Below are 14,836 nucleotides of genomic sequence, written 5' to 3' on the forward strand. Positions count from 1 at the left end.
TGTGTTTTCACATCGCATTTTAGTACAAAGACAGTGTTGTTCATATAATGTAAGATAATTGACTTAGTACTGATAAGACAATATCACCTTCCGGATTATTTAGTATTCAATTATAGAAAGAATTAAGAATTTTTAAAACTTTTTTTTAACTTTTCGCAAACATACATGTAATCAATTTGGCCAGGTTCACGCCATTTACGTCGAAACAGGTGTTGTATTCTAGCAGCCTTAACATAAAATTTAGCCTGGTGACCCATACATTTTTAGCCATTTTTATGCCCACAATACAATTATCTATACACAAGAAAAACATGAAAAAATTCTATGAAAGAGTTTTTTCAAAATTTAAAAAAATATTCTTCATTATGGGTATTTTTCATTGAAAAAAGTTCACAAACGTAAATATGAAACAACATTTCTTTTTCGTTTGTACCCATTATTGTTAGGATAGAGTATTACAAATATGACTATGATATCAAATAAGTATATAATAAAATCTGTAAAAAGAAAAAAGCGTATTGTGCTGTCTTGATGTATATTTTGGTTGGTATTTATACAAAAGCAGAAAATTATGAAAATGTTGAAAAATCGCTGGCAGTTTCAGCAACAATGTGTGTGTTCAAAACAATTTTTCACAAAAACAAGCCTGGTGACCTATTGTTTTTATTTGTTCATTGTTTTCAGCACAAATTTTCCTATCATATATTTGAATTTAAAAAAATTCTATGAAAGGAAAAAAACTATAGGAATTCTCTTTAAATGTTGTCTTTAAGCTAGCCATTAGGTTTAACGATACGAGCTTATTTCTCCACTTTATCATATAAATATACTGACTGCACTTTTTCATTAGTTTCTATACATTTGATAAAGATCAATTCCAATCAACTCATTAGATCAAGTTTTAAAGTTTAATAAAAATAACGAATAAAATATATCTGTTTTCAGATTTCAAAAATGTTGGTTTTCCCAGAGTAAAAGGATATATATCCACCAGGAAAAGCAACGCTCTCAGAAACAAACTTTGAAATTAGAAAATTGTAAAAAGTGATCAGAAATCAAATAGCAGAAAACGAATGAAGTATTTAGTATTTAGTATTTAGTACCATAATAGTTCCTCTATAATGATGCGGTTTGGCAAACTGAGACGAAAATATATCAATAGGTTACATTTAATCTTTCGTTAAAATCTAAATGAATCAGACTTTAATTCTTTCTGTTATATTTTTCTTTGTATATCTGCAGTACTAAATTATATTGGAATACGAATGTTTAAAAGAGAAAGCCGAATGGAACTTCCTCAAACTGATACAATAATTGCTACTTCCAAAGTTCAACAGACCGTCAAGAAAAGCGTTCAACTGGGAAACGAAGGAGCTAGATACATAACAGAGAAAACGTCAATGAAACATCATAGAACGCAATATATTAACAAAGCGAATGATAACAGTGACGGTGATAGGAGACCTAACGAAACTTATTATTACAGGAAGGACGAAGGAAGTGACTATATCAAAACTATATATGTAGGTATATTAGCACAGCCACATAGTGACCAAAATTCGTGTAATCGTGCTATTTGTGGGGAAAACATCAAACTGGGTTCACATGTAAATGGGTCTTGTCTGAATAAGAAAATGAAAGAAAGTTGTTTTAATATCCAAGATGCTCGACTTGTGGAACATTTAAAAACTTGCCACCAAATATCCAAATATTACTTCTTGTAATCTGTTACCACGTCAAATATTTCTAAACTGTGACAAAAATGCAACATATTTATACAGTTATATATATGGGCTGTATACTTTATTCATTTACATGTATTTATGGTACTTTACATGGGAATGACCGCCAAAAGTAAAATGGCAGTCAATATATCAAAATGAAGAAGTGTTGTTTATCTTCACTCAGGTACCTCCGAGTGGTTAAGGCCGATAACTTCAAAACGCTCGCTCCCCACTAAATGTGGAATCGAGCCTCGCACGGGACGTTGAATTTATTTTTTTATTTAAGAATGCCACCCAGCTGGCTATGAGAAGTATGGTGGTTCGACCAGATGCTAACTCAGAATGACATTCATCCATTATAAAGAAAGCAGGAAACTTTGTTTATAAATATTTGAAGGATGCTGAATCAAAATAAAAGAGAAGAGACTCGCGATTGATTGACTTTGATTAGCCGCAAAGTGAGTCCTAGAAAGGGGACCAATATTTTGTCAATGCTATCATAATCATTCTTGACGCAATATTCTTTTTTTTGTTGGATATAACGTCGCACCGACACATGATAGGTCATATGGCGACTTTTGACGCAATATTCATCCTGTTACATTGTATACATATTTTATATATAGGACTCGGAAAATTGACATAGTTTTGACCCTAAAGGTGGAAAATTGACGAAATATCTCATAAATATGTTCAATATTTATTGTAAATATCATATTACTTAAGTTAACATATACATACATTATTAATTCAGATAATAAGCTGCATTCTTATGGGGTTCTTATAGTTAGATAATTGCAATGGATATATCAGATTATATTTAATTCAAAATAGAGGTCCCAAAAGGGGATTTAATTTTTATGTTTACATCTAATTCCTTGCAAAACACATACATAACTTTATATGATTTTCTTAAAAATTAATGATGGCAAGTTAAAGCTAATCATCATCACAGTTCCACCTTTATAACAAAGGAAACTGAGTTGTGTATTTAATGTATTTTTGCATATTACTATTATTTCCATTATTGTTATTTTATGACACATTAAGTAATATTTATTTGGTCAAACTTGATTCAGACAAGAGCTATAAATTTTCAAATTTCAGAATAAGTTTTGAAAGAGCAAAGGCATTGTAACGGACTAAAAATAGTTCAGCCCTGGCCGGGAATTGAAACCGGGACCTCTTACTTCTAAAGTGAACACTATACTATGGCGCTATAAAAGTTAGCTCGATAGCAAGGAAGTATAAGCAGGCCGCTACACTCTACCACACTAGTTTCGTCAGATCTTAACCCCCAACCCCACATATATCATTTTATAATTCTGCTTTGAACTCAAGAAGTTGAGACATTTTCGAGACATTCCAAGGTGTCCATTCAAAGCTTCCTGTAAGTTATGTTCGTTGTACGTCAGTGTGACACAATGAAAATATATTAGCCCTGACCGGGAAACGAATCCGGGAGTTCTGATACCTAAAGAGGACACTCCACTACGCTGTTTATAAACTAGCACAATAGTAAGGAAGTTTAAGTGCATTCTTATTCTCTACCCTACTACAGTTATGTCTGAGAAGTTGCACCTGGCAGGGCTTGAAATAACGGCATTCGTATGAAAGTGACAAAAATTACCCCTAGTCTGCTTTTCTAATTGAACGATTCCACATATAAATAGCCCTGGGATGTAGTATACAATTAGACACGTTTCTGCAGTGCAGTGTTTTTTTCTAGACATTCCAAAACTGTTACTTATATAGATTAGGTATATATGAATATATTATACAAGATTACCAAGTCAGGTTCCAAGCGCAGTCCTCTTAAAATAACTGTAGGTATAGTTATCATTCATAAGCGTAAGGGACAAATATTTAAACAGTGCATTTTTTATCTTAGGTTATAAATCGTCTTTTTTACTTATATCGGCTTCGGAATGCTCCTGCAGAGCATTGTACGAGAGGGTCAGAGTTTTGTATTATAGGAAATAGATCCTAACGATTTTCATTGCGAATCGACGAAAATCAGCATGTCTGCTAATTAACAGTATTGTAATGATTGAAGGTTTATAAGTCACTTCCAAAAGCCTTGCTGTTGGGTTATCCCTTTAGCAATGTGGTCATGGCAGGGCTTTTTTCCTGAGGTCCAGTTTTTACCTACGGCCAATAATAACAACGTTACAAAAACGATTTATTATTGCATGTCAAATTTATGGCCTAAGATCTTATGTTTTTGAACCCTAAGTGTGACTTTGATCATTGAGACAGGGACCTGAGGTAAACCGTTTAGTAACATGGTTAGACTTAGTATGTCCTCATATGGATCGCAAGGTCTTGGTTTTCCGCCCTAGTAGAGACCTTGGTGTTTTCTCTGTCTGGGTTTAATTTTTGTGTTCAAAGTGACAAGAAAGTTATGCCACACTACATCTACATTAAAATTTGACAGAACAATGATAAGATGAAATTATGGATCAAGTATCTGAACTTTAGTGGCTGAAGACAATGTATTTGAGGATATTATCAATACTCGGAGCCTACTCTTGTGTTTAGCCTATTGTTGACGGGGGAATTATTGATGCCCTGGTATGGCGTATATTTCCCATTCGATTTATGTTTTCTCCCGCCGACGGTTCTCGGTCTGCGTCAATTCTCTGTTTATACAGATGTTAATTGGGCAATCTGACAAAAACTTGACAGCCCGAGATCCAATAGTGGAAATCATGTATGTGAATTTTCATTTAAATTTTCTAAACCGCTTCCTAGATATGGTTCCGGACGGATGGGCAGACGGACAACGTCAAAACTATATACCTCCGACTTCGGCGGGGGATAAAATTATTCCAAATCGGGCATATTAAAATCAATATTTTTCAAATTCTACAGCATAAAAGTAGAAAATATAAATATGTTTTAAAAGCTATCTTTGAGGTTATATAATACAACTTTCTTGTAAATACTGGGCAAAGAATAAGCATGTGGGCAACCTTTGAACAAAAAAAAAAAAAAAAAAAAAAAATAAACCGTAGACCTGTTCGCATCCGAATGATAATTACACTACTACAATGCAGCTTCGATTAACTACACGCAAACGGTAGTGTGTTTCAGTGTTCGGTGTACGTAACATGATCCAACCCGACCGCTTATCTCAAAAGAGATAGCACAAATCTACGGATCGCAAGGTCGTTAGTTCAATCCTTGGGCTGGCCGTATGTTATTTGTGATGATTCGATAAAAGACTGAGTCTGAACTCATTCGTCTCCATTTTTTCCTGATTCAAGGGAAAGTTGGCAGTTACTTGCGAAGAACAGGTTTGTACTGGTACAGAATCAAGGAACACTGGTTAGGTAAACTGTCTGCCGTTACATAACTGAAATACTGTTGAAAAACAGCGTTAGACTCAAAACAAACAGTCAAACATTATGCATTTTTGGTTTTGTTTCATTTATCTGCGGTAAATAAATGAATACGATGATAAGCTTTCTCTTGAGTGTATAAGATATAAAGTTTCAGATGTAAGTATCGTTTGGCAATGATTTCTTGATTGCGATATAGTCTCGCATTTGCATGGATTAGCAAGAAGACATCCTTCCTTTATTAATATCTCTGTTTCATTAAATACCAGTTAGTACACCGCATGTTGTAAAAGCGTCAAGGTCAGTAGATGGAGCCAGACACAAGTCTAGTTCCTGAAAGGATAAGACATACTGAAAACATTTTAGTTCTTTCTGATTTGCAGAGAAATTACCTTTTACCAAAACGTAGTTACAAAGTTAAAAAGAAAGTCATTCGTTATCAGTTGTATTTTGATAAAGTTTGACTGTCATTCATTCATTTCAATTATTCATAGACACAGAGTCCATCTTTTTAGAGTTTTACTCGTTACGGTGCACCTTTATAAACTTCTGTATTTACAAAATACTCGAGTACTCGAAGAACTATTGTATGTTCTCTTAACAATATATTAATGAAACAATGGAAATAGACACTAATTGCTTCATCTTGAGGCTAGGGATGGGTCAGATGTAATAATCCTTAGGCTTCATTATGGTGTACACTGTTTGTAACCCATATGATATCATAATATTTATATAGCATTGTTAAGAAAAAGCAGAAAGTATTCTATGTAATGATAAAGTTGTTTGATTATATAAACTTTGTCTTACATCAAATGTACTTCAACTGTCCACATTCTTTTTTTTGTAGATGCTTTCAATCTTCAGTTTCTTAAAAATTGTTTTTGGTGTGTGTCTAACATACAGCAGTATCAAATACCAATCCTGCTATATTCATGTGTCTAAGACATTTGAAATGGACATTTATTTCATTTGTTTACAGATATATTCAATAGGCTTGAATTTATGTTTAAAGTAACTTTTACGAGTACAAATAGACAATAGAAGCAGTGAATATAGAAAAACTATTCCTGGTCCTAAAAACAGACGACATTCATAATTCTCATACTTGTATCAGAACTGGTATTACTAATAAAAAATCCTTTGGAAGTAAATTATGCAACCAAGAAGAATAATAGCAGACTCGGATTGATTGAGAATCTTAATGAGAGGTAATGAAATGTGATACACCTCTCACGCCCTTTAGCACCGGCTTAAGCAGACCTCTTATATATGTTCTCCATGGTCCCAAAGGGCCAGAAAATATAACAAAACTAAATCCAAAATAACGCTGTATCGTAACAATACATCTTCGTGCATTATAACCATGTTTTACATCACAAGTAACTCTATCTTGTGTTGAGCCAGCCCGCTTAGCTCAGTGGGTAGAGCGTCGGTCTACGGATCGCGGAGTCGCGAGTTCGATCCTCGGGCGGGGCGTATGTTCTCTGTGATTATTTGATAAACGACATTGTGTCTGAAATCAGTAGTCCTCAACCTCTGATTCATGTGGGGAAGTTGGCATTTACTTGCAAAGAACAGGTTTGTACTTGTACAGAATCCAGGAACACTGGTAAGGTAAACTGCCCGCCGTTACATGACTGAAATACTGTTGAAAAACGGTGTTAAACCTAAAACAAACACACTATTTTGTGTTGTAAGTTTCTTTTTCCTTTTATGAAGAGTTTTTTATTGTTGAAAAGTGAAAACTAATCACCAAACTGGAGGTTTCAAACGGCTTTACAAGAACCTTAAATGCCACTGCATAACACAGAAATGTACTGGGGATGTTAATGTCTCATGTAATCAGTTATGAGATGAACAGGAAATGAGAGTTCTGTGTTACTATATAGTATATATAAATCCCTCATTATAACAACTGATCCGTTAACTTTATTTTCTGGTGATTAATCTCGGATACCTATTTCTTCTAAGTTCCTTGCAATGGTTAGAGAGCATTTTGTGCATCAGAAGCTGAGGGATAATCATTGTGGTTATCATGTTTTAGCATTGTCTGCTACTTTAGAAACATCTAGCTGCTTTTTTTCATTAAGCTTGTAAAAGCTTTTTCTGACAGCGGTTCCACCTACTAGTACCATACAAATTGTTACAATCGAGGTACGTCATCCATGATTGGGCCGTGAGACATCAAAAGCGGGAGCTTCAGGATTATTGGATTGAGCAATCTTTTTTACTGATGATTGATGCACCACCTCGAATCCCCTTTTCAATCATGTTCACCATGTCTATGTCATCTAAATGTTGAAGTTTAACCCCTGTTATCTTTAACAATGCATCCGCAGAAAAGCCAGGGGCTGAATAATAATATACGGATAATATTGTTATATTCTAAACATACATCCATGAAATTTTAAAATACGTCTGCCAATAGCAAAACATCCGTTTGAAGGTACAAGTCATTATACTCCCCTACACACGTCATATCAAACAATTACCAGATGTTTTGAGCATGAACATAATCTGAGTCAGATAATTCTGAATCATTCAAATGATTATAAAACTGGTCTTTGCTAGTAAAGGGGCCTCCGCTGCCGTGTGGCTAAGGTCGATGACTTAGAATCACTTGGCCTTATCGATGTTGGTTCAAGCCTCACTCGGGGCGTTGAATTCTTCATGTGAGGACGCCATCCAGCTGGCTTACGGAAGGTCTGTGGTACTACCTAGGTGCCTGTTAGTGATGAAATAATGTACGGGGTGGGGGGGGGGGGGGGGGGGCTAGGGTCCCCCTCCACTATCAAAGCTTAGAAGTTGCCATATGACTTGTCGTAATTGTTATACCTAAAAAAAACAACTAAAATTGCTAGGTGCATCTGTCTCTTTAAACTGACTAGCAGACACAACCTTACGAAGGAGAAGTTTTTGGAGCAAACTTTCCTCCTCCTTATTTCAAAGTTTGAAAGCAATGTGTCTAAAGAGGCATTCAAGAAAGATAATGAGTCGATTAATCTTAGATTACCCAAAGAGAAAGAGAAATATTTCTCCTTATTGTTAAGAGTGCAAGATATATCTTTGTGTTTATATTAACCCGCTGATTCCATCAAAAGGTGCATATCGTATCCGCACAAACTATGAAATATAACTGGAATAAAGAATGTTGATCCTTGTGACCTTTCCTTTTCCCCTGCCTAAACTGATACTGCAAATTACAATCATTATAACTTGCTCCCCTATCTATTCAGTTTAAATGGTCATGGTCTCTAACCCGGTCTGCACCTAATTCTTTTCACAGATATGACAGAAATTTGCTTCTCGAAACGATGTTTCCTGCACATATGAAAGTTTTATGGGCTTGACCTGACTTGAAATATCGCAAGTAATCTTCAACTCTTTCAGCAAATTCTCAAAAATGGTTTAAACTACATTGGGCACCCTTATAAACTATGACAGGCTTTTACAGCGCGTCACTAGAGGATAAATCAAGCATGGATATCCGCAGAGCTAATGATTTTGATACAGTGTTGTCGATGACATATTCGGGTCTTGATCACAAGAAGAAATATGTTTTACAAAACTACCAAAGTCTGCATAAACAAACAAGGAACCTTAAGCTGCTTGTTAACGTGAGTGAATTACACCCAATGCACATCTTCACATTTTGGAAAACTTAACTTTTAAGGACCATGTGGTGAGCGTTAGGGTTGATTATTATTCAATAATTCTTCTGTGGTTAAACGAAACAGACAGAAATTACAATAGTATGTTGGTCGATTGTGTGAGGTTCTACCTCCTAGCAGGCAGTTAAGATTCCTTATCAGACAAGAGTGCCTTTGCTCACATTTAGAGAATAAAAGGAGGTTGACGTGCTTTGACATGTTTCTTTGATCAGTTATTTTGATTTTTAATTCATGAAATGTACATAAAATGTTTAACATTAAACATGGAGCAACCTTTGTCCTTTCATAAATTCAAATTTACGGCATGCTGAAATTCATTTAAGTATGACGAAAGGTCGTTTTTATCTATAATAAAAATAGCTCTACGATTTTTTGACCGGAAGAAGGGTAACAAATTTGTTTTTCCTCCCCAAAAACAAAGTTTGGAAGGGGCGGGGAGTATATTGAAAGGAAGCTTGTTGGTCGATGGTCCGTTGTTTTTTGTTGTTTCCGGACAATAACTCATGAAAGGATTGTCAGATCTAAATAAGGTTTGATACACAGGTGTAGGATCATAAAATACAGGTCAAGTTCGACTTTGGCTACAAACCACCATTTTGTGACGTTGATATGTCCTCTTTCCAGCTTAAAATTTAGCAAACTGATGGTTTCCGGATATTAACTCATGAAAGGGTTGACATATTTAAAAACTTTTGGTACACATGTGAAATAAAATAAAGTACAGGTCAAATTCGACTTTGGCTACAATCCACCAATTTTTTACATAGTAATGGCCCCTTTCTAACTTAAAATTTGCCATACTTCTGTGACAAGGCCGTATTTTTGGGATTTAATCTGCACTCCTCTGCCTGTTCTATTTTTTATTTATTTCATTATCTTATATTTTCAGAGAACGCACAAGTTGTTAAATGACAATGGACAAAATCTTACAGCAAAACAACGTGCAAAGCTTGTTAGGGAAAGATGTGAAATATTTCTTAAGGAAAACAATTTACGACTTTATCCCAATACAAAATGTAAATCCGATAACCAATTTATGGTAAGTCGTCGTTATGACTTAGTAATTTGCTATAACTGTAAAGTGGCGTCTACAAACATAAAACGCGTGCTTTACGCACTCGACCACAACTTTACTAATATTATCAACAGTGTTCCTGGACAAAACGTATCTTTATATGGTAAGCAGAGCAAGAAGAGGTTCCAGCAAATTTTGTCTGAAAAGCGGCGTACTAATATAATATTTATACGAGAACCACTAGAAAGGTTGCTATCTGCATATAGAGATAAACGGGCTTATAGGAGTGAATTCAAAAACCAATCATTTTCATTTAGAGAGTATTTACAACTGATTATAAACGAAAATATGACTGAAATGGACAGACATATTTATCCATATTTTGAAAGGTGCCGGCCATGTGAAATGCAATATGACCTAATTGGTCTCCTAAGCAATTTTAACGAAGATTTTGAAATAGTGTTTCAAGAGATCGGCGCCAGTGGAAAAGTTGAAATGCCGAAAAAGATTGAAACGGGTTATAAATCTGATTCAAGTGATAAGTTAAAACAGTATTATCAAAATATTCCAAATAGTTTGATTAACAAATTGTGGTTAAAATATTACAAGGATTATTATATTTTTGGATTTCCTTATCCAGCACATTTGTTGAAATGATAAAGTTAAAAGTGGTAAATGTTTTTCTAAAGTCCTAAATTTTAAAGAATGGTTAAGACTGAGTTTGTTCGCTTTGGTTCACCTAACTAGTTTTGCTTGATTCATTCTGTACTACTACTTACTTCAAACCCACCCGCTTAGCTCAGTAGGGAAAGCGCAGGTCTACGGATCACGGGGACTTGAGTTCGATCCCCGGGAGGGTCGTGTGTTCTCCGTGACCATTTGATAAATGACATTGTGTCAGAATTCACTCATCTTCCACCTCTGATTCATATGGGGAAGTTGGCAGCTACTTGGTGAGAACAGGTTAATACTTGTACAGGATCATGAAACACTGATTAACTGTCCGCCGTTACAAAAGTTAAATACTTTTGAAAAATGGCGTTAAACCCAAAACAAACAAACAAAATTACTTACTTCAGCTGATCAAGCAGCTGCAAACTAACACATATGAATCAGAGGTAGGGTACGAATGATTTTTGACTAAATGCTATTTATCTTTCGACCTGGAGAAAACACTTCTCGTCCTGGGATCAAACTAACGACGAAGCATTTCGTATATCTGCGCTTTCCCTCAGCAGGTGTTCAGATTGCGATTTATTAAGTTATTATCTTACATTTCAGTATGACAAAAGTACAGTACGAGAAACGAAATTAAAATGTATTATGAGCTTAACAGCTGTTCTAACATTTTAACATGTTAAATATTACTATACGTATTGGCACTAAAGCATGCACAGTCTAATTATATTTTCAAATAATGTAAATGCACTAGTAACATGATTGCCAGAAAGAACATTCATATAGCAAACTTTCCTATATATATATATATATATCATTTTTCAGTTATAACTGGAAAATTAAAATGTAATCCATGTTGTGTGTCAGAATAATTGTTGCTTATTGCAAAACACCGCTAAAAGAACAAGGATAAATACCAAACAGGGAATGCCTCGTTCCAAAAACGCAACCTCCGAAAAACGAAACCAACAGCACATACATATACACACGCATGCACACAATGCCTACCATGTGGACCCTGTAGTCTTAACCTTCACTGTGGACACTTCACTTTCTAGTGGTATAATTCAAATAGAGATGATAATTTTCTTACTCTATCTTATAGTTGAGTCTACTCATTTGATGAATTACTGAAAATATCCAATATAAATGAAAAAGGGGTAACCCACATTATGGCCACCAATTAGTCGTTGTGGACACCAGCCTTATATGGTAGGAGTTCACAAGGCCATATGTTTCCACGTGTGCGCGTTTGCATGCTTTCTAATACAGGTAAAAGGTAAGGACAAAGGGTCATTTAACACATTAACACAGTAGTATTTAAGCTAGTAGTTTTATTACTGCTAAGATGTAAACAAACACAGTACAAAGAATGAACAGATATATTCGGACCGCAAACACTTAAAACATGTAAATGAATGATAATAGACTGATATTAAAACAAAAAGTATGTACAAATTCTGCAAGAATTGTTTGGCAAATATAACTTAGACGGATTGGTAATTATTTAGCTGTCATTAAGAACGACAACCTCATTTGAAGAACCACAATATAGTCAGTCTAGTCATTTTTTCCTGAACGAACCCGTGCTAGTAATGGTTCGATATTTCATTGCCTTTTAACATGAACATTGAGCAAACACAATAATGTTCACGAACGACTTCTGGGGCTTTATTGTCAAAAATACACGTAAAAACAGACTGATTTCAGTTTTTCTTCAATTTTTATATTTCATGATGGACATGAAATTTGATATTCTTCCAGTCAGTGAAAGCAACATGTTCTCATTTGTCCTGGCACGTTTTGCATTCCTCCTTGTTAGGAACTGTTAAACAGCGGAGATTTTTGTCGAATGTCCTTCGCACGGCCACGTACTGCTCCTGTGTCCAAGGAACGACTTTGATCTTTTTGCCTGATTTGCTGGAAATTCTAATAAATACAAGATAAATGTTTCAGTTACTGTACTTTGTTAAAAACACACAAAATCATAGTACACAGAATCATAAATGATAAAAATAAATCATAAAAATAAACTTAGAGATTAAAATGAATTTTATTTATCATATTCAAGAAATAGTTCTAACTTCATTTGAAGTTTAGAAAGTACAAGTAGTAAAGAAGAAATATTACGGTTTTTAATCTTCATATTTATGTCAAAATTATTCGAATGGAGCATGGCAAAAGGAAACTATCACTGGTCGTAACAAAATTATGCAGTGGTTATGTAAACACAATACTTGCTATGAGTTTGGAAGCCGATGTAACAGCACTGAAGTTATTATCATGACTTATCGAACTAGAGACCATCCTTTGGTATTCACCTGCTCTGCGTTCTACAGGAGTCTGAATTGGCTCATTGTCGCAGTTTTCATTACAAGCTAAATCTGAATGTGCATCAGACCAAAACAAAATGTAATACTCGGTAATGATTAAAAAGCACATCTCTTCAAAATCGTCTTCGCACACTTAATCTGAACATACTAATATTTATTTATTTTCCTTCGTAGGCATGTGCGTACATTTTTTGGAGAAAAATGTCTTGCTACATCTCAAAACAATATTTCACAAATGTTGTTGAAGATAAATTACGTTTAGAATAGTGAAGATTGAAAAGCGAGAGCTATGTCTAATACAACTTACTTTGCAATTACTAGAATTGAAAGTATGATAATGCTTAAGCACCATTTTATGTTAAACTTTCTTTCCTTTTGGTCTGGTCCGAATGCTCGTTACCCAGCGCTTATCACTTTCCTCCTCTGAATTAGAATCTACAAAAAGACTGAAAATCACGTAACACAAGAATAAAATCAGTCATATTCGTCATTTAATCTGAAAATGTTTGTGCAGTATGTACAAATGAGAAGTTTAATAGTGATAAAGCTAAGACGTGAATACGAGAACTACATCTTAACTTTAAACTCCAAAGTATCTATCTCATAAATACCATGTTCAGCACACGAGCTTCTATCAAGTCTCATTAGAGTGCTTGCAATTTTCCCCAACTCCACCGCTGATTTCTGGTCCTGTTACTGAGTATACCAAAAAAACAGTCGTTTTTTGTGATCTATTATGGAACTGTTATTTGGTCAAACCAGGTATTTGTTAAATCATTGATAACATAACAATAATATTTAAAAAGTCATGTAGACATATATGTATAAAATTTTGATATTAAATCCTTATCATCTTTTTAATCAATATCCTTTATAAAACAACTTTTTGTAAAGATAAACGTTGAATAACTTTCATATCTGTTGTATAGCTGATTCCAGTTTCTCTGACGGATGGCTTTTTATCAATTTACCTTTTAGTTAAAAGAAGGAATCTTTTCAGTGAATTTCCTCAACGATGTAAAACAAATACGTAATGGACATTCAAGTTCCTCAATCTCACATCTCAGGCTTCTCAAGCAGACGTGTCCCTCAATGTGTACAAGTCCAGAGGATCGAAGGAACAAATTTTGGTTGCCACGGCTAATTCCTACATCCTCCTGGCATTCACTAAACAGGTTCAATATGCGTGTTATCCCTTGCGTCAAAATAACAGCCACATTCCTTTCTCTTTTGCCCTGAATCATAATATCATGTCTATCCTGAGAAGAGTATTAATAGATAACAAACTTTAAATCGCTTAGCAATCAATAATATGAAAATGTACGTATCATTATATTTTGTGGTGAGATATTTATCACACTGAATTGAGAAGAAATAAAATAAACATCAGCCGCTAAAAGGACAGTTGAGCATATGGCGCCACAACTCGCATCTCAAGTAAAACCCTTTACAAATTTCACAAGGCTTATAATCCTGGAAAGTATAGCTTTTCAGCATCATTATCGCTAGGTCGTCTTGGCAATAATAAATAGCCGATTCCAGATTCTCTCACCTTTAAGTTATGTTTGTAATCTCCAACTAAACGGTGTTTTGTGAGAACTGTTCATTCTCAATCTTATCTTTGCCTTTTAGCATTTAGATTTCCATCTCCCCTGTATGAGCATTTAGATGTCGGCTGGTCTTTCCCACAAAATACACAGAAATGAGTTTCTTATCAACATTTCGTTGACCAGTTTCTCTATACGCAGTTGTCGAATGTATAAGTGCGGGAAAAGGCTACATGTTATAAAAGTGAAAATGGTAGAACATGTAAAAACTAATGAATACTTATTGTTGATGTACATTTTATATCATAGGCTTTCATAAAATGTTACCTTTAATCGGTTCTTACTTACATTTTTATAATTGAGACTTATCTGCGTAATTATTTAATAATCTTTTACAAACATATTTTATTTGATATTGTGTAAAGTTATTTGTAAAATGGTAGAAGTTACAGCGCGGACGAGAAATTGAGGACGAATGGACTGAGAGATGGAACCGAGCAAACCAATAGTCTACAAACCAG

At 34.6% G+C, this 14,836-nt stretch overlaps 1 protein-coding gene across 1 annotated transcript; it reads left to right on the forward strand.

Moving 5' to 3' along the window:
- Positions 1–1,224: 1,224 nt before the first annotated feature.
- Positions 1,225–14,455, forward strand: LOC123559814 (carbohydrate sulfotransferase 14-like). Its single transcript, XM_045351931.2, has 2 exons — positions 1,225–1,523; positions 9,632–14,455. Exons 1-2 carry the CDS (start codon positions 1,266–1,268, stop codon positions 10,412–10,414), a joined length of 1,041 nt encoding a protein of 346 aa, XP_045207866.1. The 5' UTR covers positions 1,225–1,265; the 3' UTR covers positions 10,415–14,455.
- The last annotated feature ends 381 nt before the right edge of the window (positions 14,456–14,836 follow it).

The sequence above is a fragment of the Mercenaria mercenaria genome, chromosome 10 (assembly GCF_021730395.1).
Source record: "Mercenaria mercenaria strain notata chromosome 10, MADL_Memer_1, whole genome shotgun sequence".
In the NCBI taxonomy this organism is placed as follows: domain Eukaryota; kingdom Metazoa; phylum Mollusca; class Bivalvia; order Venerida; family Veneridae; genus Mercenaria; species Mercenaria mercenaria.

Excerpts from the sequence above, each read along its gene's own strand:
- LOC123559814 (XM_045351931.2), top strand. The coding sequence starts at position 1,266 with ATGTTTAAAAGAGAAAGCCGAATGGAACTTCCTCAAACTGATACAATA. Across the intron at positions 1,524-9,631 it reads ACTATATCAAAACTATATAT|AGAACGCACAAGTTGTTAAA; the intron begins GTAGGTATATTA and ends TTATATTTTCAG.